General features: G+C 32.1%; 3 protein-coding genes across 5 annotated transcripts in view; 2 read left to right on the top strand and 1 right to left on the bottom strand.

Annotated features, from left to right (window-relative positions):
* The window catches only part of LOC119838284, a 58,284-nt gene extending 49,008 nt beyond the window's left edge, over positions 1 to 9,276 (top strand). Inside the window, exons 15-22 of the mRNA XM_038364151.1 lie at positions 2,365 to 2,528; positions 4,643 to 4,693; positions 4,878 to 5,132; positions 5,382 to 5,622; positions 5,799 to 5,957; positions 6,317 to 6,431; positions 6,758 to 6,903; positions 7,427 to 9,276. Coding sequence (XP_038220079.1) covers positions 2,365 to 2,528; positions 4,643 to 4,693; positions 4,878 to 5,132; positions 5,382 to 5,622; positions 5,799 to 5,957; positions 6,317 to 6,431; positions 6,758 to 6,903; positions 7,427 to 7,449 — 1,154 coding nt within the window. The 3' untranslated portion in view covers positions 7,450 to 9,276. The remainder of the gene's footprint in view (positions 1 to 2,364; positions 2,529 to 4,642; positions 4,694 to 4,877; positions 5,133 to 5,381; positions 5,623 to 5,798; positions 5,958 to 6,316; positions 6,432 to 6,757; positions 6,904 to 7,426) is intronic.
* Positions 9,277 to 9,526: 250 nt separating this feature from the next.
* LOC119838283 (centrosomal protein of 290 kDa) lies at positions 9,527 to 21,711 on the top strand. The gene is made up of 32 exons (XM_038364150.1): positions 9,527 to 9,709; positions 9,899 to 9,974; positions 10,052 to 10,320; positions 10,390 to 10,525; positions 10,732 to 10,868; positions 11,032 to 11,139; positions 11,220 to 11,495; positions 11,726 to 11,913; positions 12,024 to 12,314; positions 12,401 to 12,534; positions 12,610 to 12,784; positions 12,953 to 13,782; positions 13,868 to 14,024; positions 14,266 to 14,386; positions 14,538 to 14,647; positions 14,732 to 14,908; positions 15,146 to 15,401; positions 15,481 to 15,721; positions 15,831 to 16,467; positions 16,585 to 16,716; positions 16,816 to 16,921; positions 17,173 to 17,346; positions 17,425 to 17,627; positions 17,779 to 17,928; positions 18,359 to 18,493; positions 18,824 to 18,978; positions 19,177 to 19,343; positions 19,571 to 19,731; positions 20,135 to 20,259; positions 20,928 to 21,025; positions 21,204 to 21,341; positions 21,580 to 21,711. The coding sequence occupies exons 1-32, from the start codon at positions 9,527 to 9,529 to the stop codon at positions 21,640 to 21,642; spliced, it is 6,309 nt and encodes a 2,102-aa protein (XP_038220078.1). The 3' UTR covers positions 21,643 to 21,711.
* Positions 21,712 to 21,728: 17 nt separating this feature from the next.
* The window catches only part of LOC119838314 (putative sodium-dependent multivitamin transporter), a 21,405-nt gene continuing 19,446 nt past the window's right edge, over positions 21,729 to 23,687 (bottom strand). The window contains exons 10-11 of one of the 3 annotated variants that reach the window (XM_038364195.1): positions 23,121 to 23,148; positions 21,729 to 22,570 (exon numbers count right to left, since the gene is read on the bottom strand). In XM_038364195.1, coding sequence (XP_038220123.1) covers positions 22,544 to 22,570; positions 23,121 to 23,148 — 55 coding nt within the window. In that variant the 3' untranslated portion in view covers positions 21,729 to 22,543. Of the gene's footprint in view, positions 22,571 to 23,120; positions 23,289 to 23,687 lie in introns of all 3 variants that reach the window. The other 2 variants (XM_038364197.1, XM_038364194.1) reach the window with 2 other exon arrangements.

The following is a 23,687-nucleotide window of genomic DNA, read 5'->3' as shown; positions in this document are numbered from 1 at the left end:
CATTGCAATAACTCATTTTGAGTTTTTTCCGAAGTAAAATGAAATGAGTTAGAAACGCTTCATCTTAAGAAATAACCGTCATGTTATTATTATAGATCCTCCAATATACTCAACTATATACCTTTAAAATAATCGTGAGAAGTAATTTATATTTCAAACTTGAAACATTAAACCACGATACTTTGACTTAATATTAAGCAATTAGAGTTGCTATCACAAAAATATTCTTATAAAGTAATTGAGGCTCAGTGGAGGATTGATTTATCAATTTATCCGGACTATATCCATATCACCACTGCTCGAAACGGCGAAGGAAATCATCGTAAACGAACCTGTATGTCCAGATCAAAAGTTCAAAAATATGTGGCATCTGCCAACTCGCAGCCACCGTGATGGATTATGGCTTGAACCCATAAGTGGCCAGTGTCCCTGCAGTGGCAATATACAAGGGCGGATGATGATGATGATACTCAAGTCCACCCTGCAGTCAACAAACCTCTGTTTCCTCAAACGGTTGTATAGAACTGAAATACAAAATTTCAAAGTAATATCTTAAAATCGTAATCAATAAACAATATCTCATTTGGTAAAACGGATTTATATTACGAATTTATTTTATTTAATTGATTTTTTCCTTTAGCTCTACCTATTACGATATAATTTAAAAGAAGCTTTATAAAGGCATTCAAAACATTCTCATGCAGAATAATTTTTATATAGTTAAATTAATTGAACAAAATACGCAGTCTAATCTATAAAATATTAATATTAAAGTATGGAAGCATAGTAGTTTGTGTTAATAATATCCAATTTATTGAGTTTTGATGGTTCTTATTGTCAAGAAATACCCATAATAATAGAACAGCTTTCGTAGGCGTTTTGAGACTTCATTTAATAGTTAATGTGTTTAACGATTTCCATACACGTTCATTTCAAGTACTTGATGCGAGAAACTCGTGTTTATGTAAGTGAGCACGTGCTAGAAATACCTACTCAGAGAAAGTTCACGAGTAGTGGACAAATGTAAAGGGATTTCCTTTTATATAAGAAAAACTTGCAATTACCGTTTTCGTTCCAGTCCCTGATTAGAGAAAACAATATTTATGTAAAAGAGTAGGTACTTTATGCAATCACGATAAATATTATAAATAGACGATGCCAGTTTCGGATGTGTGTCGAGATATCTAGTGTTCTTAAACTCGAAGCTCTTGAAAAGGGAAGTTAACCCAAATATCATTAGAATTATTGAATTAGTTTTTAATAATTCTATGTTTAATTTTTAATGTATTTCGAGGTCATGCAAATGAAATTAGCAAATTTATATCTTTGGTATTAGCAATGCGAGATTTAGCTTCCTAATTCTAGTAATGTGGTTCATAATAATCTGTAAAAGTATTTCGTAAACAGACCCATATTATTAAAGTATAAAATGTTATTTTTTAATGATTTAAGCTATTTTAAAAATCATTTAACTTGCGTAATATATAACCGATTTTGATGAAAAGTACGTTATAAAGCCATATAACTATCGCCGTCTTCGTAAGTAGATAATGTTCAAGGGTTGCCTTGCATACTCAAGATTTTATGCTAATTAATAACTATCGTAATATTATGGACTTACATGTTCTATTTTCTACGCTTATTATCATAATTCGGGAAAATTCATTGTATATTAATTTATTAACGATAAAATTCCTATAACATGATGTCATTTGTTTCTTAACCTAGTAACATACATTTTAAAATGAAAATTATGAATAGCTAGATATCCATAACGGGCTAGATAATACCAAAAAAACAGAATCTCAAAGAACCGTCAAATTCACTTTTAATATAAACAGCGTTAGATCAAACAGCAAGATTCAACAGCGTGTCAAGCCTTTCGTTCCGACCTACTTCCGACGTAGTTGTTATCGTAGTACTCAAACCGGTTTACATGATGTGTTATTTTATTACGTATCGTCACATAACCAATCTAAATATCGATGTTGGCTATTACAGCACCGATCGCCGATATTTCCGTTCCATACTTTCACTATCTTCTAAGTAATTCATTAATGACGTAAAGTATCTTTTTTATTAGGCTTTCTTGTAATCATTATGAAATTTATTGCCTAATCTGGATTTGTTTTCGGTCCGCCAGACAGCATTTATTGAACTGTTTTAAAGATAAAGTTGTTACAGTATAAAATTACTGAAAATACCTACGATATCTTCATTATGTAATTATTTATTTTATCTTATTTTGATTGTTTACATCCACGAATTATGATCCACTTGTTTTTATTCACACTAAGCGGATATATCTATATTAAATTAGAAGCAATCTAAACAATAAAATACTAACATTTGTATTCGTTTCAGAATCTCCGAGCCGCCGCTACGTGGAGAGTGACGTGAACATCCACTACCGATGTCCCGTCCGGCACGACCCCTTGCCCCTCGTGCCGGAACGCGAGCTGGCGAGACAGCAGGCGGAGCATATGAAACAGCTGTATAGGGAACAGAGACGGAACAAATATCTACAGGTATGACTGTTTTAGAAGGCAAAATAATAACTTTAACAAAATAAGATTTTGATAGTTTCCACTGATCTTATATCCTGTCGAACGCCGATACCAATAATGTCCATAATCTTAATACAAAATATGAAAACGAAGGTGTGTTTAAAAGGTGTTGAAGTCGATTAGTATTGTATGAAAATACACTCTGTGATAAGAAAAGATCTAAAAGAAAAACAGACCTTTTTTGTATTAGAACGAAAACTAAAGAAAATAAAGGGATTGTATTAAAAGCAAATCTAATAAAAATGAACATGAAGTCAGGAGAAAGTCTTTCACATAAAATACCAACGATTTTCGTGATAAAATTCCAAAGAGAATGAGTGAGCGGAAAACAACGATTATCGTGCCAGTAAACTGTGCTTAGATAATGTTTAATCTATTTACGGAACCCACACGCTGTTTAGTTTGATCAATACGAACCATATAATTACGTAGAAAACTTTAACTCTTATAAATCTAAATCTTAAATATATATAGGTCACGTTTTTAATATAATAATAGGTACGAGTTATGCAGTTAGTTGTCATTCTGTGTAGGACCTTTAAGTGTAAATTCACTGGAGTACCTATATAATTAGAGAAATTAAAGTTATATTTTGTATATTTTGGGAGAGCAGAAAATTATATTTTACAAAACTATTTTACGTCATGTAAAACAATTCGATTGTAATAATATAAATAAATTTAAATTTTTTTAATAATATTTTTATTATTTGCTTGCATAGAGACATAATTCTATATGTTTTTTCTAGCTGGTAACTTGGCAACTATGTTAATTTCGTGTGTAGTTGAATAAAGGACGGTATCGTATTACGTTGTGCTTTTATCAAGGTATTTAAGTGTCCCATTATAATGAAAGATCTGGAGCATACATTTAGATGGCCACAACACCGTTATGTGAGGAATTTTATTACAGTGCATAATTTGAAAATGTATTTTAAGCTATAAATTAACCCGAAAGAAGTAGAAGACATCAACTTGGAACAGTTTTAATAATACCTCTTGAAAAAATGCACCATAATTAGAAATTGTAATTGCGATGATCTATTTCATATTTGTTTCTATTAATGATGATTATATCTACTATTCGTCGCATAGAAGGAACTAGTGGCACGCTAACATAAGCATCTTTAGTACAGTTGAGACAAAACATTGTAATATATTGCAATAACTACTACTTATATGAGGTATCCAAGGAATGAGAGGTCACGTCTCGAGTTTTACTGATAACAGAATCTTATAACGTCATACCTAACGTATCAACTAAACATTCTACTGCGAATATGTACAATAATAAACGATTAAAATGTTCTTCATCTTGCCATCCAATACCTTACTATATATCAAACATAATAGAAAAAAACATCAATTATTTCATATCAGTAAACGACCATATTTTCAAGAGTGTCAGCGAAATTTTGAAAAATAATGCATTTCAGTGTGGAAATCTCACAATGTTCATTTTCACTGTCGACCATGTGTTCGATCTGAATTAGCCTATAGGGGTTTTGTGGGGGAATGTGACATGTATACATATACATATACTACATTCCTGAAATGTCAAACAATCAATGAATGTTACATCGCATATTTCGTATGACCATAAAAATCGTATATATAAGTTTTTCTTAATAAACAGCTATAAATACGTAATACATAATACATAACTGGTTATTAGCCTTGAGTCAAAAAGCCTTGAGTAAGCAAAATCGGTAAACAAATTGTCAAATTCAACAGCATTCCATTCATACTATAGATCAGCTTCCATTATAAATTCTTTTGTTGCCGATTATCACGGAAAATATGAACTAGAGCCTCAGTTCAAGATAAAATCAGTTCGCGTTAGGTAGTTTATTAGTACGGCGCATTCAGGTATTTTTATGAATTATTAATTTAATATTAAATACTACACTTATATATGCATCAATCACAGTCACGTATGGGAATCTATAATGCCACATAATCGTAATTTTAATAATAACTTCCTATATCATTGTTTACGTTTGCCTATCGTTCTATGTAGTTTATTTAGAAGAATAGTGTTCAATTTTAATTGCAAGAGGTATCGTTAATTTTCAGGAGAATGACTATCACGACATCGACATACAAGCGTTCGATGCATCTATTAAGGTCATATACGAGTGGACATAACCGTTTGTTTCTCTATATTAACGTGCTATGTAACATTTTCGGCTGTACTCATTGGCATTTTATCAAAATTCTAAAACTCTTCCATTGTTTAGCATGCATTACCATATATGTTTAATTTTTAATTTTAATTACGCTATAAAACGAAATATGTTTTTTTATACAGGAACTGCAAGACATGCAGAGTAGACGTCATCAAGACAACTTCATGCCTTCACAGAAAACGGTCGTGCCTCTGAATCGCTACGATGAGACAGATAGGGTTATTGCTAGAGCATTATACACATTCAATGGTCAGACGTCAAGAGAATTGAGCTTCAGAAAAGGTGATATTATACATGTGAGACGTCAGATAGATAACAATTGGTACGAAGGCGAAATCCATGGACGGGTTGGATTGTTCCCATATAATTATGTCGAGGTAAGTTTTGTGACCTAGATACTGTTATAACAAATACTCTTATCAGATAATGATAAACCACAAAATCAGAGAGTGTATTAACATTCACTAAATATTATACGTGCAATGGATATTTAAATATTTAAAAAAAACGTGTCTATTATATAGAACAATCAAATTTAAGACGTGTCCATCATTTAGATGGGAAGAATAATTTATAATACGAAACCTATTAGTGTTCACAACTCATAATATTTCATTCTCTTTCAGCTATTAAAAGGCGACGTAGCCCAATCACCGAAAAAGCCCTTGATCCTCGAAGGTCGAGCTCGAGCGAAATTCGATTTCACAGCGCAAACTAACCTCGAATTACCGCTAAAGAAAGGAGAATTAGTGGTTCTTACTAGGCGCATAGATCACAATTGGTGGGAGGGTAGAATTGGAAATAAAACGGGTATATTCCCCGATAGTTACGTAACTATACTACAGGAGCCTAGTCAAAGTAAGCCTGGTAAGTGTCAACATGAAATATAAACACGTGATTTGTACCTTTACCTTATTTATATGAATTCAACGACACTTTTTTTCGTCACTTTTTAAGTCCTCCTGCTCTGATGTTTATGATCCCTATTATTGAATAAAATGAACATAGATTTAAAATTGTATGAGTGCAATTTCAAATTCCAGAACCGCAGCCGATTCTATCGACAGCGAAGCCGGTAGCATCGCCCGCGGCGCACGGGCTTGTGAACGGCGACAAGCGCAGCCTCGGCGCGCACAGCTACACGCCGCAGCCGAACAGCCCCGCGCTCGGCAACGCGCCGCCCGCCACGCAGCCGTTGCTAGGTAACTCGATCGTTCTAGAATGTTCTAGAAGATTGTTGCGTGCACCGCTCCTTGGTGGTCCTGAATGTTCTAGATGTTACTTCACGGTGCCATACTTCGTCCTTTTGATAGCGTAGTCGTGGTTTCTGAGTTTAATCGTTGTATCGATGATTTATCTTACAATCTAATAATCATCTCATTGAAAAATAATAAGCCATGGTAAAAAATAATTGTAGAAAATAATATGCACATTGAAACGGATTACAGTATTGCTAACACAAATAACTAAAAACATACATATCGACATAATGATAAAGAACAACCAAAAAAAATAACTGATTATACTCGTATAATGAATCAAAATGTGTGTTTATTTTCAGGTTATCCAACAAAACGTCCGCAATCAGTAACTCCCGGTGAGCGAGGCTACAGCTCCGGAGTTGACCTCAACAACACCGAGCCGCTCTACGTCGATACAAATGCTGAAGCTATCCCGTAAGTAACGGAATTTATTTCTCTTTTCATAAAAAATTCTTTAAAAAAATTTAAGTATGTAAAATGACACTTCTCTTCAATCCACGGTATTCTAAATAAACCGCCAAGCGCACCATGATTACTTCTTTACTCAAATCAGTACATCATGAACTCGTTACAATATATCCATCTAAACTCATAATTTCTAATATACAAGTTCAATATAATTTCAAGTAATATAAAATGCAAAATAATAAATCTAACACGACAATTTTTCCTTTACTCTAATCTGTACATCATAAGCCTATCCAAATCCGATAAAATAATAAAAGTTTCGCCAATCGCAGATACCGCGCGATGTACAAGTACCGTCCGCAGAACCCGGACGAGCTGGAGCTGAACGAGGGCGACACGGTGTATGTGCTGGAGAAGTGCGACGACGGCTGGTACGTCGGCTCCAGCCAGCGCACCGGCCGCTTCGGGACCTTCCCCGGTACGTATTGTCATACCATCATACCATCCACACGCCATACCATCAGATCCCGACCTTCATGAACGAGAAATTCTTTAAAGAAAGTGTGAGAATTTCTTGGTCATGAAGCTGCAGCTACGGTGTTCCGAAACAATTATGACATTAGGGCCTTCATGGAGAATGTATATGTCACTTAAAGGCCGGCAAAGCGTCTTTAAGACATCTAGTGTTACAAATATTTCTGGGCGGTGGTGACTACTTAATATCAGGTAGCCTACCTGCTCCTTTGCTTGGTCTGCCATAAAAAGGTGTTTTGTCGGTTTCGTCGACTTTCTCACATCCAGATGAAATGTTCAAAAGGTTTTATGTGGGAGTCGACCACGCTTCCGCACGAATTGGGTCAGCTCGCATTCGCAGAGACACTGCCTCCGAAATGTTCACGGGCGGTGGGGATCGCTCACCATCAGACGAACCACCAGCTCAGCTGCTCGCTATGACGTAAAAAAATATGTAACAAATTATTTACCTGGTTTTTAATTCGCAGGTAATTACGTGGAGCGCATTTGATAGCGCCAGACGTCGCTGCTGCGGCGGCTCCGGCGCGCTACGCTCTGTACGCGGAAACGTTAACACGCACACACCTACACTCCGATAACACACCGACATCACACATATACAGATTTATCACACTCCGACTCAAACTGAAACATGCACTCACACTACTGTTCATACAATTAAAATCGATAACATGTCAAACTTACGAGATTTATACCGTTGAGTGTTCAATCAAAACAGACTGAAGATAAATTTATATTAAAATATCCAGACGTTGATTTCTCGATGTAATGATAGTTTTCATGACGTGTGTTGTGGTGGCAGTTATATGGAATGACGATTATAATTAGCAAGCTTTGTTACCAAATAAAACCATGACTCGATTAAGATGCCACAGTTCTTCTCTCTTTTAATTTATTTTAATTTAGTTTTAATTCGTTAACACGAGTATCTATACATTGGATTAACATACCTTCGGCACAAAAGTAGCATTATTTTATGATTGACTCACTAATAAATCGATATAACTTTACCATATCATTGTGTTCTGTGTCAACTCCTAAACCATCTATGTATCCAAAGTTGTTAAATATTTCCCAAAGAGTTTGTTTATTGAAAATATGTTAACTATATTGTATAATTGTATAAAATAATGAGAGACATTATATGTGTGTAAAGTTGTTTTAGATGTAGTTATTTATTTATAATTATGTGGAGGAAATGAGCTCATCTTTTAAATTGTTTTTTAAAAGATTGAAGCTGAAGTGTGTACTAAATCTTATACTAACTTATTTACTGAAATTAAATTATTTTATACACTATATACACGTAAACAGACATTGGGGTACCTATTGAATAGGCTTCTCCGAACACAGATGAATTAGTATAATAACAACTTAAACAAAAGTCGAACTTTGCTTAAAAATTCATGTACATCTTGTCAAAGTTTGTACATTTTGTAAATTGGTGAATATCATTGAACACCAAAATTCATATCATTTGGCGTGACGTTAATAATATAAGAGCAACTTTCAAAAATTAGTCAGTTGATATATTGATAAGAAATGCTTTAAAATACATACATTATTGCAGATATTAATGTTAAAAACTGAATGGTTGCGCCAAATATGATTTATTTCTTTTTATTCGAATGCGTATCGGTATATCAATATAATACTCACACCGATAAATATAAATTAGTAATAGGGCGAGTAATTTGGAAACGTTTGACAATACATTTATATAATATTATGAATTATAATTAATGTTAGTACTATAGGCGTATCAAATCATAAAATGTAACGCTATGTATTTTGTATATGTAACAGGATTTCGTACGACGCTTTAGTTGTGATTTTATACCTCAGACCAATATTTTGTTCTGAGTATAATATCTACTTATTATCTAGTCAAAAATGTTGTAATATTTTTGCATCTGTGTCTAAAATTTATTCATTTTATTACATAAAATATATATACAAGCATAATATATTGTAATTGTAATAAGAAAGATATTGTATCAATCCTTGTTGGGAAAAATATTATATTCTATAGTATGTTGGGATAATCTCAATTGCAAACCGAAGTTTAATGTACAATGTAACCGTGAGTGTATCGTAATGATTGTTAGATCCCCATACCAAAGCACTACCTTTCTCGCCCTATGTAGACGCTTGTAAAAGCTTTCTCTTAATTAGTTTTAACCTAATAGTTGTTGTTCCGATGTTAATTTATTTTTAGTAGCACAAATGTTTTATTTGTTGTTGACACCTCTGTATATCGTAATATTAACGGCTATTGTTTCATAAACGACACACCTAATAAATATAATCTTTCTATTAAATGTGTTTTATTTCATATCTCCATTATAGGTATCCTTGAAATCTTCAGGTCATATGAAAGGTCGCACAGAAATTACATTTTTTTTTGTTCTTATTGCATTCACACACTATTGCATTATAAGTGACGTCATCGTTGTTTTGCGTTGCTAGGCAACGAAAATGAAAACACATCATCAGTCAATAACAACAACGTATTGTGACAATGTGAAAGTTATAAAATTATAAGATAAAAATATAACAAATTAAAAATGGTTGAGACGGATTGGAGAGAAATCTTAAACTACGCTCAAAAAGAACTAAAACGGTCAGATAAAGAAAAGTTGTGTGAAAGTTTATCGTGGATGGAAGCAGACGATATTGAATTGAATTTTTCCGACCTTAAAACATTGTTTAGACTAGCTCAGGATATTTTAAAATTTAAAAACGAACAGGTAATGCAAAACAGGTACTTTAATCTCACACAAATTAGCTTAATGAGATTTCTAAATACCAATAATGGCTTCCCCAATTATAACTATTATTATTCTAATATGTATTAGCCGCTACTTTTATTTTATCGAAGATAATTTACTGCTGCATATATATGTTAATTACTTAAAAAAATATTCCAATGTATCCAGGTTGATAATTTACTCGGACAATTGGATACACTTAAACGAAAATATGACAAAGCCAAAGGAAAAGTTCTTGTTAGTGGTAAGTAATTAAACCTATTCCAAAATATTATTCTCATTGAGTTTATAATCACTAATCACATAAGTTATACTACTTAGATTCTCCTTCCAAAGATTCGGACGTTTTGGAAACTATTTCGCATCAAGAAGATTTAATTAAAGCAAATAAAGAAATTTTACAACAATTATATTCAGATATCGCTAATTTAGAAAATCGTAAGGGTGACTTAGAAAAAGCAACACAGAAAGCAGATCTTGACAGTGAATCAAGTCGTGATGCTTTATCTGAAATGGGTGCTATCGCAGAACTTGAAAATGAAATATTGAAGAAAAATAAACATATAAGAAAACTTTTGAACGATGTTAAAGTAAGTAACACAACTTCATTATATAAAATGTAGTTTGAGACAAGAATTTTATACAAAGTTCCATTTCAGTCACTTGAAGAAGAAAATATCAATTTAAAACAAAAGTTGTCGGTATTAAAAGAGAAATTAAAAGAATCTGTTCAAATAATCGATAATTTAACTGAACAACTGTTTACTATTAACAACGAATGTGCGCAATTAAAAGGTAAATCACTAAATGGTTTTGTATAGTAATAAAAATATCTTAAGTAATATATATATATATGTATATTTTTTTTTATCAGCCATGACTGTCCTACTGCTGGGCAAAGGTCTCTCTTCCATCAGTCCACATCTCCCTATAGTAATATGCTTAAATTAAATCACCTACATTCTTGTCATAAAATAAGTATTTATGTCTATTAATTTAAGATGCACTTGGAAAATGTGAGAAGGACAAAGCTCAGTTTAATCTGGAAATTGAAAATTTGAACAGAAAGTTAAAAGAAAATAAATCAAAACAGGATATTGTTCAAGATGATGTAAAGTTGAAGATTCAACATTTAAAGGTAAATTGAATAAGAATAAATCTCAATAATTTCAGCAAATATTTTATTTAACTTGAGAAAAATTCTTTTAATTGACAAAACAAAACATACCGCGCACTGTTATTAACTCGAGTGATAATTGCTGTTATGAATAAGATGTCATACAAATACATTTTCATTACAGGAAACAATTAAATTACACAAAACTGAAATAAGCCGCTTATCTGAAGAAAATGTGAATCAAAAGGATGAAATAGCAAGACTGTTGAGTGATAGTTCGTTCTATGCTCAAGTACGTAATACACAATAATTTTTAATCCATTGAATCTTAACTCTCATACTAATTGTAAATATTTATCTTTCTTTTTTTAGTATAAAGATCAAGCGATAAAAATAAAAGAATTACAAAATAAATTATCGGAAGCTTCAAGTCGAATGGTTGAAACCGCAGAATTAATTAATGTCTTAAAAGCAGAGAATAATAAACTAAAAAGAACAGTTCCTGTGCGTTCTGAAAGCAAACAAAAAAATAGAACTCTTCGTGAAAATAATGAAAAAGAAATTATGCATACCTTACAGAACAAAAATACAAAACTTAAATTTGATCTTCAAAGTGCAAATGAGATGATTGCATTAAGAGAAAAGGAGGTATGTATGCCAATGTCACCGTAAAATTGTAAACATCGTTAAACTAGATTTAATGGCTCATATTTGGTTCGGTTCATTTAAAAACTAAAGCTGTAGCTATAGTTCACAATTTCACGAGTTACATTTTGCGGGATATGATTATGTTCTAAGGTTTTTTACAATCTTATGGCAACGTCAATATACAATAAATATACTAGGCTAGTCATGCCAATGAGAACATTTTTGTACAGCTTACAGATGTCACTACTCAACTTCATGTTTTACAAGAAGATGAAGGAATTAAGAGCTTGATAACGGGTCTTAAAAACAAAAAGCGTGAGGTAAAAGTAAAAGACGAGGGAATTAAGTCATTAGTACAAGAAGTAAACAATTTGCATCAGCTTGTTAGTGAAATACAAATTGAAAATGAAATTTTGAGGTGACAAAAATATACAATATTTCTATTTAATCAGGCAATAAATATCCATTTCATTTTTATTAATTTTATTTCTGAATATTTATTATTTGAAAAAATTTATGCTAATACAGGCAAAAACTAAACATACCTCCAAATGAAAAAATTGCAACCATGGGATTTTTAAAGGATTATCGTGCCCTTAAACAGCAAAATATAAACTGGTCAAAGGAAATCCGTAAAACTGCAAATAAAATATCAGTTCTTGAAATGGAAAACTATATTAAATCTCAAAAAATATCAAAACTTAAAGAATTCTTAAAAAGCTCGGGTTTTACGGAAGACAAAATAAAAGAAATTTTAATTGATGAAACTGATACACTAGAACCTAAAGGAAAGGAAGAAGAGCAAACGAACGTGGACGAGTAAGATCTGTCATTTACAAATTTAAAATAAATAAATAACTTTACATTTAACGATTCACTTACCTTACATTGATCATAAATTGTAGGAACCACGATGAATTGCAACAAAACGATATGATGAACAAGAACCTTGAAACAATTGATATCAAATCGATACTTGAAGAAAACGAGGGCTTAAGAAACAGTCTCACCGAAATATTAAACTACTTGAAGGATAATAGTATGGACTTACATTATTTCAGCAATTTAAACAAATGTGAACAATATAAAATAAATTGAATATTACTTTTTAAAGGCACTACGTCCTCCGGAGTATTAACATTAAAGTGCCCAAGTTTGGATACTCTGCTACAGTCAATGGAAGCCCGGCGAGCTGCTGGATGGTTTGCACCACACATGAAAACTATTTTAGAACTAAAAGCTGCATTGGGAGGAAGAGATGCCTTGCTTACTGCATTACACGAATCAAGGTATTTTTTTCTTAACTCAAATTATAACATCAAATTAAAAATCACTAATTAATATGGGATTTTCGGTAACCTTCCTTCTGATATTTTTTTTTTAGTTTATTCACTAATATTTCCTTAGGTATCTGTGACATAAAAAAATAGTTTTTAAATTTATTGTTTTAATTTTAGGAGAGAAACTTTTGACGTGATGAATCAACTTTCACTGGAGACAAAAAAATGCAGAGAACTAGAAAATGAGTTAACTGAAATTAAGACCAATGTTCAAAAGGAAAAAGCGACAAGTGTGAACGAACATTCACTTGATTACAGCGATGGCGAATTTGGATCATGGATACTGGATGTACAATATAATAATATTGACTTATTAGACAAAAATAAAATACAAAATGTAATTTCAAAGGGCGATACAATATATGAGCGAAATATAAAACATAACTTACTTTATTTCACATACAAATTTAAAACGCTTTATGAAAAACTTTCAACATTATCAATTAATGTAGCTGAGGCCAAAAATAATTGGTCTATTCAAGAAGAACAGTATAAGGCACAAATCATAAATTTAAAATCACAAATCTGTGAATCTCTTGATGATGACATTAGTGAATCATCTCCTGGTATCATCAATGAGAATAATCAATTGACACAAACAAAATATAATTATTTGGAAGAAAACTACAAAAATATTCGGACTCTATACGAAAATTTGAAAAAAGATTTGTTAGAAGAAAGAAAGGAAATACTATTTCTCGCTTCTGATTATGAAGAAAGACTACAAAAATTAATGATAGCTAACACTGAACTTACTGATAAACTTCGTAATTCTGTACCTGTTGAAGTGTTTTGGCAACAAAATGCTACTCTTACAGATCTTCATTTGAAATATCGAAATTATTTGGCGAGAGATACAACCACACATATTAAAAATGCTGACTTATTAACACAACTGAATGCACAAAAAATTGAAATAATCAATCATTTCAAAAATTACTTGAAAGGTAATTCGCATATACAACTCTTCAGTCACACTTTTGTGTATATTGTATAATGTATGTATTAAATTAATTGCTTTATAATAAACAGGTGGAAATGAGATAGAGAATATACAAAAACAATTAGATAAATCAATAACTCAAAATCAAATAGAGCAACTATCGAACCAGCTTCAACAAAAAACAGAGGAAATAGAAAATTTGAACAAAAAAATATATGGCCTGGATAAATCTTACAATGACTATATGTAAGATTTTTCTTTTTTATCAATTGAAATAAATGTAAAATATTTCTTGTTTTCTCAAAACATATATAAAAAAAATAAAATAAAATAAATACAACATAACAGTGCCAACTACTTTCAGAATGAGGAAAATTAATTCATCATAAATATATTTGTATAATGTGAAATAGGTACATGGTTGCTATTTATTTATTATAAAATAAACTATTATTAGCACTTTTTTTAGAATCAAAATATCATGCAGTTTAACGAACGAAGAAATAAATTTTATGAAGGAAAGCTTACAAAACGCAACAATTGAAAACAATGCACTTAAACAACAATGTCGAGAGTTAAAGATGGAATTAGATAAAAGTTATATAAAGGTAAGTTTATTTTAAGTCCGTCCCAGGTATGAATAACTGTATCCCAGACGCAAAAGATATCTGTTCCCTCACTATTTCATAATTCAAGAGATCAGTAAAATTAACATTGAATAACAATAAATGAATGAAAATGAATACAATAATTGATCAGTTACAGGCTTATTCTCAAAACGAATTGGGTATCCAAAAAGAACTCAATATGCTACGTCATCAAATCGTCGACCTTCAAGTGCCAGGACAAAACACAGCTGCAATATCTAGGTATAAGACCATATTATAATATTATTATTGATATATTATATACAATAATAAACATATCATCCACCATATTTACATTTTCCTCAGATTAAACAATGAAATATTGTTGGCTCATTTACAAAACGTAGAAAATCTCCAAAAAAGTGAAACATTAACAATGATTTTAAATAAAGAACGCCAGCTTCGAATAGATGCCGAAGAAATGTTAGAGAAGCAACAAAAAATATCTCATATTTATATGGCACGGAATGGAATAAAGTTTCGGTAATTAATTATTTATTTTCTATAATAAAAACTAAAAGAACATACACACGAATTGAAGATTTCATTCGGTGTGGAAATGCTCAAGATAAAGTTACACCTTTATTATATTATTTTTTAATAAGTAAAGTTGCATTTTAATTGCATTTTACATTTGCGAGCAATATATGAGTAAAAGACTTTCTTCTTAATATTTTTTTTTCTTGTATCGTATTTTAAACCATTTTACATATTTTTAAGGAATATGTTTGAAGAGACTGAAATTTTGAGGCAACAATATCAAGGAGTTTTACCACTTGTTAGTATTGAAAATTTCATAAAAAGTGTTGATGATATACAAGAAAAAGCAAAGGATCTAAATGAGAAACTAATGGAAGTGGAAGACTTGCGTGCAGGTCTTATGACTAAACATAGTGTTTATGATCAAATAATTAATTTATCAAAATGCTTTGAAGAACAAGACTGCTGCCCGCATAAAATAAAATATTTAATGATGGTGGTTATTAACTATACTTTATTTATATTAAATATTAGTTAAATATTAGATAAGGAAGTAATTTAATGTATTTTTAAAGGAAAAAGTGAATGACTTGGAATTGGAACACAACAAGAAAAAAATTGAAATTCTCGAGCAGTCACGAAACACCTTAGTAAATCGTTACAATAATTTGGAAAAGACGTTGCTTTTGATAAATCGGGGTTTTATTCCTGTGAAGCAAAGTCAAAGTGTAGAAAATAAAGCTCCATTACATAACAACAATGACGATTCCTTAGAAGTAGAGGAAATATATTCAGATACTGATTCTAGTAAGAAAGGTAAAGGTATATAGCTAGTGTTGATATATATTCGGTTTATTAAAGTGAAACGTTACATTAAATACAAAACTTTATATTCTTACATGTCTTTTACTCATCTTTGTTCTAGGAGATGAAACATACACATTATGTAAAGTACCTCCAAAAAGTAATGAATATATTACAAAGTCTATTCAAGCTCAACCGACAGAATTGAAAAGTGTTTTTGTTCAAACAGTGTTTGAGCACAAGAAAAAAGAACATAAAGAAGTACAGCTTGATGAAGATGACCAGATAAAAGAACTTAAAAAAGAACTACATATGATTACAGCAAAATCGTATGGGCTCGAAAAAGAGTTAAAAGAAGCAATGTTATCTTATAAAGAACAAGCGCATGAAATAACTAAATTGAATCGCCTTAACAATGAACTAAATAAAGACAAAATGGAACTGCAAGAAAAAAATCAACATTTAATAAATACAAATATGCAAAAAGATAAGTTATATGAAACCCTACATACCAATACTGAAAGTTTAAAATTACAACTCAAAGAATGTAAAAACAACAATATTAGCCAAGCGCGATGGCAAAGCGAAGCTAACGAGGAAAATAAATCGATTATATTAAACATGAAACAGATTGAAAGTAGTAAAAATAAAATTATCGAAGAATACAAAGTGTTAATTAATAACGAGAGAGAAGAATATGGAAAATTAATAAGTGATTTACAATTTAAACTTCGTGCATTACAGGCACAGCTTGATCAGTACGTAATATGAGTAATCGATTATCATAGTTTAATTTTTTGATAACAATCTTATCATTATACGCTTGTTCGTGATTTAGATAATCTGTATTAATAACTTTTAAATCGTTTTACCAGGAGAAGCAACATTAACACCTTCAGTGAAGTAAACATCAAAGGCTCTTCCGAAAAATTGGATTCAAATATTACTGAATTAGAAGATAAGTGCTTCAAGCTAAATTGCAACCTAGACACCTGTGAATCTGAGTTGTTAGTATCTATTTTTTTATAATTTAAGTAACTATGTGTTTATTCTGCTTCCGTGTTATGTAAATATGCTGTTAATTTATTAAATTTAAATTTGCAAAGGAAAACGTGCAAAAGTGAAATGGAAAGGTGGAAAAATTTAGCTTCTGAAAGATTAACGAAAATGGAGCAATTAAGTTCACAATTAAAGGAGAGACACAATCAGGAAGTGAGTTAAAAATATCGATATTTAAAATTGATCCTTTACTTTCCCTACGTTCTAGTCATTGATGTATAATAACTGGTTTTTGACCTTAGTGATCTTCACCTTGAGATGAATATTTGCTAAGTATCTGTATAACATACTTTTATTCTCATAGGCTAAAAGCCAAAGTAAGATTGGATTAGAGAATATATGTTTAAACAAGGATTTTATTCCAAATTAACGATTACGATTTAATTGAAAGATATTATGTTCAGGTTGAATCATATAAAGCGGAAAACCAACATTGGCTCTCACAACTTAACGAAACTCAGCGTGAACATATGGAGCTACGGACACGATTGACTGAACAAAAAACACTACATTTAAAACAATTATCTGAAAAGGACTCACACATTGAACATCTACGCGCTATTATCAAAAATCTGAAGGTAGAGTTATTCATAATACCTAATAATTTACCATAATACTACTAACGGCAAAAGTGAAATTAATACCTTAATTTTCAGACACAAATAATGAATATGCAAACCATGATTTCTATAAATGATCCAAGCTTCGATTTGTCCGCGATTGTGGAAGTGGAAGAAGTGAGTGACGCAATCTCGCACCAGGATTCGGACATGTTGGAACTGAAATTCGAATCCACCGGCAATCTGACAGATTTACAGGACGACTTGAAAAAGTTTCCAACCAGTTCTACTGCTATATGGTACTTTTATCTCTCTTTTTTATTTGTAATGTCAATCAACAAGCCTTGGAGTTTTTGTCTGACCCAGATTATGTCCCAGATATATTTCTCAATTAATTTATATTATATATAGGTAGAATTATGTTTATTCATGTTTGTTCGTCCGTTGCAGGCAAGAACCTCTTATAGAACGACTGAGAAGAGAAAAACAGCTGATGGGCAAACAAAATGCAATTTTACGGAAGCAAATCAAAGCGCTCGCTGGTCGAGAGAGGAGAGCTCGACTTGATGCACAAAATCTCAAAAACCAAGTGTATAGAATGTGTGTTTTTTCTAGAATTTTTCTTTTGTTCATACATCATAGACATTTTAAAGACAAGGACTTTAAGGCATATATTTCTTAAATTTTTGCCAAAAGTTCAATTCTATATATAAGATGCCTTTACTGGCTTTGTCGAATGCAATTAGAATTTAGGTATAGATTGGTTAATTTAATTTTGAAATGGCTCATCTGATAGCTAGCGAAACAAATCCAAATCTCCTCTCTCGGCTCCAAATCTGTGCAGTGGTTTAGGCGTTAAGTAGAGACGGACGGATACAGATAATTTCGCATTTTTAATATTAGTAGGGAAAACCTTCACTATTTTCTCATTTAACATAAAACATTGTGTTATAGATGTTTATATTTCCAAAATAAAAGCATTCAGTTCACAAAATAAATTTATAACTATACATTGAGTTATGTTTTGCAGAAGCACATCTGGACAAAAAGTGACTTCAGCAGAATCGGCTGCACTTCAAAACAAGATAGCTTCGTTACAGGCACAGTTGACGAGCGCCCGCCGAGACACTAGCTCTACAGTCGCGCTTTGGGACAAGTGGAAAAGGTTTTAGCTTGATCTGATATCTAACCTATATATATTATAGCTAACTAGTCAGATGTCTATCACTCGGATGAGACTTACTCTTACAGACTGAAGGAATATCAAGTTTTTAAACACATTCCCATTCACAGTATTCATATGTATGGAATTCGTGATTCTTGTAGCAAAATTGTAGTTATTGGACTACAATTTGAAACGATTTCTTAAATATTAATACAAAATAACTTATCCTACTTATTCTAATGTTATTTTATAGTAACAAGTATCATAGTAAAAATGTAAAGGAAAATACTATGTAAGTCATGGTTATGTATAGCCAAGTTATTATTACAGAGCTCAGCAGGCTTCGGAGCGGTGGCAAGCAAGATACGAGGAAAAATGTCAAGAGATATTAAAATTAGAATCCAGTCTTAATCTAGCAAAATCAGCAATATCACGGTTAGATAAAGAAAAACGGATACTACTGGCCAGGTTATCAGAAACTAAAAGTAAGTTAATAATAATTTCCTCATATTCGGAATAAGCTTGTTAGTACAAACTTTTCTAATAACTATGTTCACAGCTAGTAGGTTCACGATACATTATATACAACGACCATATGTTTCATACGAATCGCTGGTACACAAAATAGTCTCAACAAAAACCGCTCTCTCTTCTCTGGAAAAATAAAAACGAATACTTTGCAGATGAAAAACAATTAGCTATAGAGAAGCACAACGAAGAATCATCAGAAAAATCGAGCGTTATCAGACACGAATATTGCGATAATCCACCTCATCTGCTCACAAAATCTTTACTCGAACGAGTAGAAGCACAACAGCGAAGAATTGTGGCCCTGGAAATAGCTGAAAAGGTAATATGTAATTCTAGCCTGGAAATCTCTTGCTCCTTCTTCACACTCTTTTAGACACTGCAAATTTAAAACTCTAATGATTCGTGAAATATTTCATTATAAAGTAACTTTGACTAAGACATTGTCTATATAAGCACAATTATTGATAATTTCTTCATACTAAGAACTATGAAATAATATGCTAACTTTATACTGAAATAACAATATTCCCAATACAATGTTCGCAGGGTAATGAGCCTTTGGTATCCGAGTATGAAAAATCATTGGCCGTAATAACATCACTGAAGGGGCAAGTACTAAAGCTAGAGTCCGCATTACTGGAAGCACAAATCAAATCTCCACTTAGATCGAACCAGGATTCCAAACCTGAACTTGACTACTGGAAAAGGTACATAAATTATAAAAAAAAAAAACTAGCTGACTCACGAAAAAATCTGCTCTAAAATTAAATATTTTTCACGGTTAGCTGTTTTTCAAAATTGCTCCTCTTAGTAGTATCCCGATGTTATATAGTCTATATTCTATAGGATTTTTTCTATAGGGTAACCCAACTATTGAGTAATCCAACACGTAAAGATTTTTCAATTTGAATCAACAATCCCTGATCTGCGCGTTCCACCAAATCTAATTTAACCAGGATAAAAATGGCAACGTATTCAATAAAAGTGCCTACTGTAGACGATTCTCTTGATAATTAAGTATTTGCTGCACTATAGTTTAAACCAAAATAAATTTATTTCGAAAAAAAGGGCTAGTAAAATAATAAGCTCATCAACGACTTACGTTTACAGTTATTGTGAAATGCTAAAGGAAGAAAACGTTCAACTAACGTTAAAGTTGAATTCACATGAAAATTCCCCACCAGTGCATAATCAACGGGTTAATGATCTGGAGCAAACCGTCCTCACACTCAGAGGTGAGTAAAATAATTAATAAAAATATAAAAAGAAACGAATCCAATGTCGAAAAAGAAATATGTAAAATATAGTATAAGTGAAGCGGGTCGGAGCTGGTCAGCATTTCTTTTTTATGGCATAAGTGGCCAACTGAGCTGGTGGTTCGCCTAGTGGTATGCGAATGACACCGCCCATGAACATTCGGACAGGTAGTGCCTTTGGGAAAGGATTAACGACAGGATATAGTAGGGGAGCCCAAGAGGGGATTTTGGGATGTACTCGAGCGCGTCAGATTATTATAAGGGAAGTTACTTTATAATAATCTGAATATTGAATATTTACAACGTAAAAAATCCAAATTTCGCTAATCTGGCAATTTGAGCGTAACTTTAGAGAATTATTGATATTTTGTTATTTCCTGCGGCTCCTGTAGGCGCACCCACCAATATTAACTGCTCATACTTTCTGGAGGTACTTAGTAATAGGTAAGGTACCTTCCCTTATAATAATCTGACGTGCTCGAGTACATCCCAAAATCCCCTCTTGGGCTCCCCTACTAATAGAAGTAATAGACTGGGAAGGATGAGAAAAAGGAAACGGGCCAGGGTCCAGATACAGAGGCAATAAAAACTTGAGAATTGTTATATTTGACATGTCCAATAAAAATTAATAAATTCTCAATTGACAGGATTAGTAAGTAAATTACAAGCCGATCAAAAGTCAACAATATCTGGACACAAGCGATCTGACTCAAGACCAACTAGTGGACAAAGTGGCGTGGATAAAGTATGTTCTAAATATTATTATCGACAATTAGAATGTTAAACTATCCAATCTAAGTAAGAACACCTAAATTAGTAATAATGGAATAAATAGGAATACATATTTTTGTGTCAAATTGTATTTTATAGCTTATCTGTTTTTACTTAAGGAAAATATTTTAGGTTTTTGTATCATTTTGCAGAACCGTAACCAATTAGAATCATACAGAATAGAGATCATGACCCTTAAAAGGAGCATCCATGAAAAGGATTTACTTCTAGAAAAATCTAAGGAAATGCTCAAAATTGCAGCTGAAAGGGAAGAAGATTTATTGAGAGAGGTAAATAAATAAATCTCTTTTGCTTCGTTAATTGTTGACATCATAGCTACTACAATTTCAATTTCTCAACTCATATGAAAATACTAAGATATTTATGCATAAAATAAAATACTCAATTAGTTTAATTTAACATTTTTTAGCATATCAGCCCCGCTACTTAACACGGTCTTAACACGGCAAAATTGTTTTGTTCCATAATTATTACAGCTTATTCAACCAACCCTTTATTTCCTTCCAGAACACAATTCTTCGGCATCGTTTGGAAGAACTATCAGACAGCCGTGGTTTTCTATCCGCATAAAGTTAAATTCGTATAAAATATTCACTTCGTACATTTATAAGGGATAGAGATTAGATAAGTTTAAATGAGGTAAATAAAATAAGATGAATATTTTTAAAGAGTTTAATTTTCTTAAAATGTACGTAAAATTTACAAAATTTGTAAATAGTTGAGATTTAGACCCATTCATGAAAATATGAATTAAGTACCTGAATATTAAGTACCTCACAAACCGCACACCTATACAATAACAGCTTACCCATCCCATACAATAACTACATTTTCAAACAAAGTCTAATAACAAACACCAAACACAAACAACCAATAGCAGAATCAATCTTTAAGCTTAAAATACATGTCTTTCCAACCAGCCTCCAAACCCTATTAAATAGAAATTTGAAAACTTGATTCATAAAATATAATAATCTAAAAACTCAAAGAAATTGAGATGGATATTTTAGAATGGCACTATGTACCTATCTGACCCTTATAAAAATACGATTTGAGATTTTTTTAAATAAAAATGAGATTTAACTACGGCAGTAATTTTCTAGTGCATAGCACTCAATATGCTATCTATATTGCTAACTATTCAAAAGCACTGGATCACTCACAATACTAGAGAAGTGCAATATTAAATACGTCACATAAAAATAGTTTATAATAATATTATGTTCTATTCTCGTTTATTGAGTTTAAATAATATACAAACAAATTATAAACCAACATTCAATATATCTTAACTACCCGAATATTCCATAAAATACTGAACTCACAGCCTTAAACAGCTTTACCGATTAAGTATATTTTATATTATTTAAACGAATAAACTAAAAATTAAGGCTTAAAACTACATCTTCAAAAAGGAAGCAGATCAATAGAAAAAAATAAATGCTGAATGATGTTGGGTGGTCTCTTGTGATTATTCATCGGCCTTTATTAGCTGTAACTGATATAAGTTTAATAATTATATTAACCAAATTAAATTCAACTAGTCTTTAAGGTTGGGAATTCGTCATATGCTTCTCATGATAATGACAAAGCGAAATTCAAGCTGACTGACATGCTATTCGACCTCGACACCACGAGACAATGAAGAAAAGCCACCTGAATGTAAATTGTTTATCTTCATTGTCAAAACGTCAGCTTTTTGTTATTATCACAACGCACAGTGAGCGTCTTCATTAAGCCATAACACAAATATCCGATGTGGATCTTTTACTTTGTCCATAACGCACTGTCAGCTTTTTACGTTATTTGTAATGCTCATTTAGCGTATCTGAGCGTAACAATTATTAGAAACTGGAAAAATTTATATAAGCAAGCAGGAGGAAACTCGGATCAATATTGTCGCTTCTTTCTAGATGAGGCTTTTTGTTAATATGCAGTCAGATGAGAATCTAGTCGGCAGTGCATTAAATTCTAAAAGTGTTTTAACAATTTTAACAACTATCATTTTCACTTTGTGGTTACATGTGTTCCGTGGCATATACCCTCACCTGCATGTTACGTTCCTGAAGGTTATATTTAGCGCGAAGGTAGTTGGCGAGCGGCGGCGTGAAGAGCGCGGGGTCGGGGTGCGGGCGGCCGGCGCGCTGCCACGGCTGCGCGTGCCGCCACACTAGCGACACCAGCGAGCCCACCACCAGCACCCACACGAAACCGATCTGCGGAATACACACGCAGTTGCAGATTAATATTATATTATAGTCTATTAGCTATACACATAGCCAATCAAACAGTGTGTCATTCGATATATCTATTATCTACATTCCACTAAATTAAAATCCGTTTAAAACTTACCGGACTAGTCCACAAATACGATATTCTGTATAAATAGAAGTAGTCATTGGGATTTGGCGTGGCCGCTGGTGTCAAAGTAACATTATAGGGACAACTGTCCGCATTAAGCGGCAGTTTCACAGGAACAGGTCGGGGTGATCCAAAACTCATCCACAATGTTAAGGACATGCCGCTTAGTAACGCAGTGGACACACCCTGAAAATATAGACATACTTATTGAAATCAGTTTAATTTATATGTCTATTTTTATTGCATGTTAAATA

This window comes from Zerene cesonia, unplaced genomic scaffold (assembly GCF_012273895.1).
Source record: "Zerene cesonia ecotype Mississippi unplaced genomic scaffold, Zerene_cesonia_1.1 Zces_u002, whole genome shotgun sequence".
Classification (NCBI taxonomy): Eukaryota; Metazoa; Arthropoda; class Insecta; order Lepidoptera; family Pieridae; genus Zerene; species Zerene cesonia.
The sequence above is the reverse complement of the archived record's forward strand: the minus strand, read 5'-3'. Positions and strand labels throughout refer to the sequence as shown.

What these genes read in the sequence shown, in the direction of transcription:
- LOC119838283 (XM_038364150.1), top strand. Translation starts at nt 9,527, where the DNA reads ATGGTTGAGACGGATTGGAGAGAAATCTTAAACTACGCTCAAAAAGAA. An exon ending in AACTTTTGAACGATGTTAAA is followed by an intron (nt 10,321 to 10,389) that starts GTAAGTAACACA and finishes GTTCCATTTCAG; the next exon opens with TCACTTGAAGAAGAAAATAT. An exon ending in CAGGTTATCAGAAACTAAAA is followed by an intron (nt 18,979 to 19,176) that starts GTAAGTTAATAA and finishes AATACTTTGCAG; the next exon opens with ATGAAAAACAATTAGCTATA.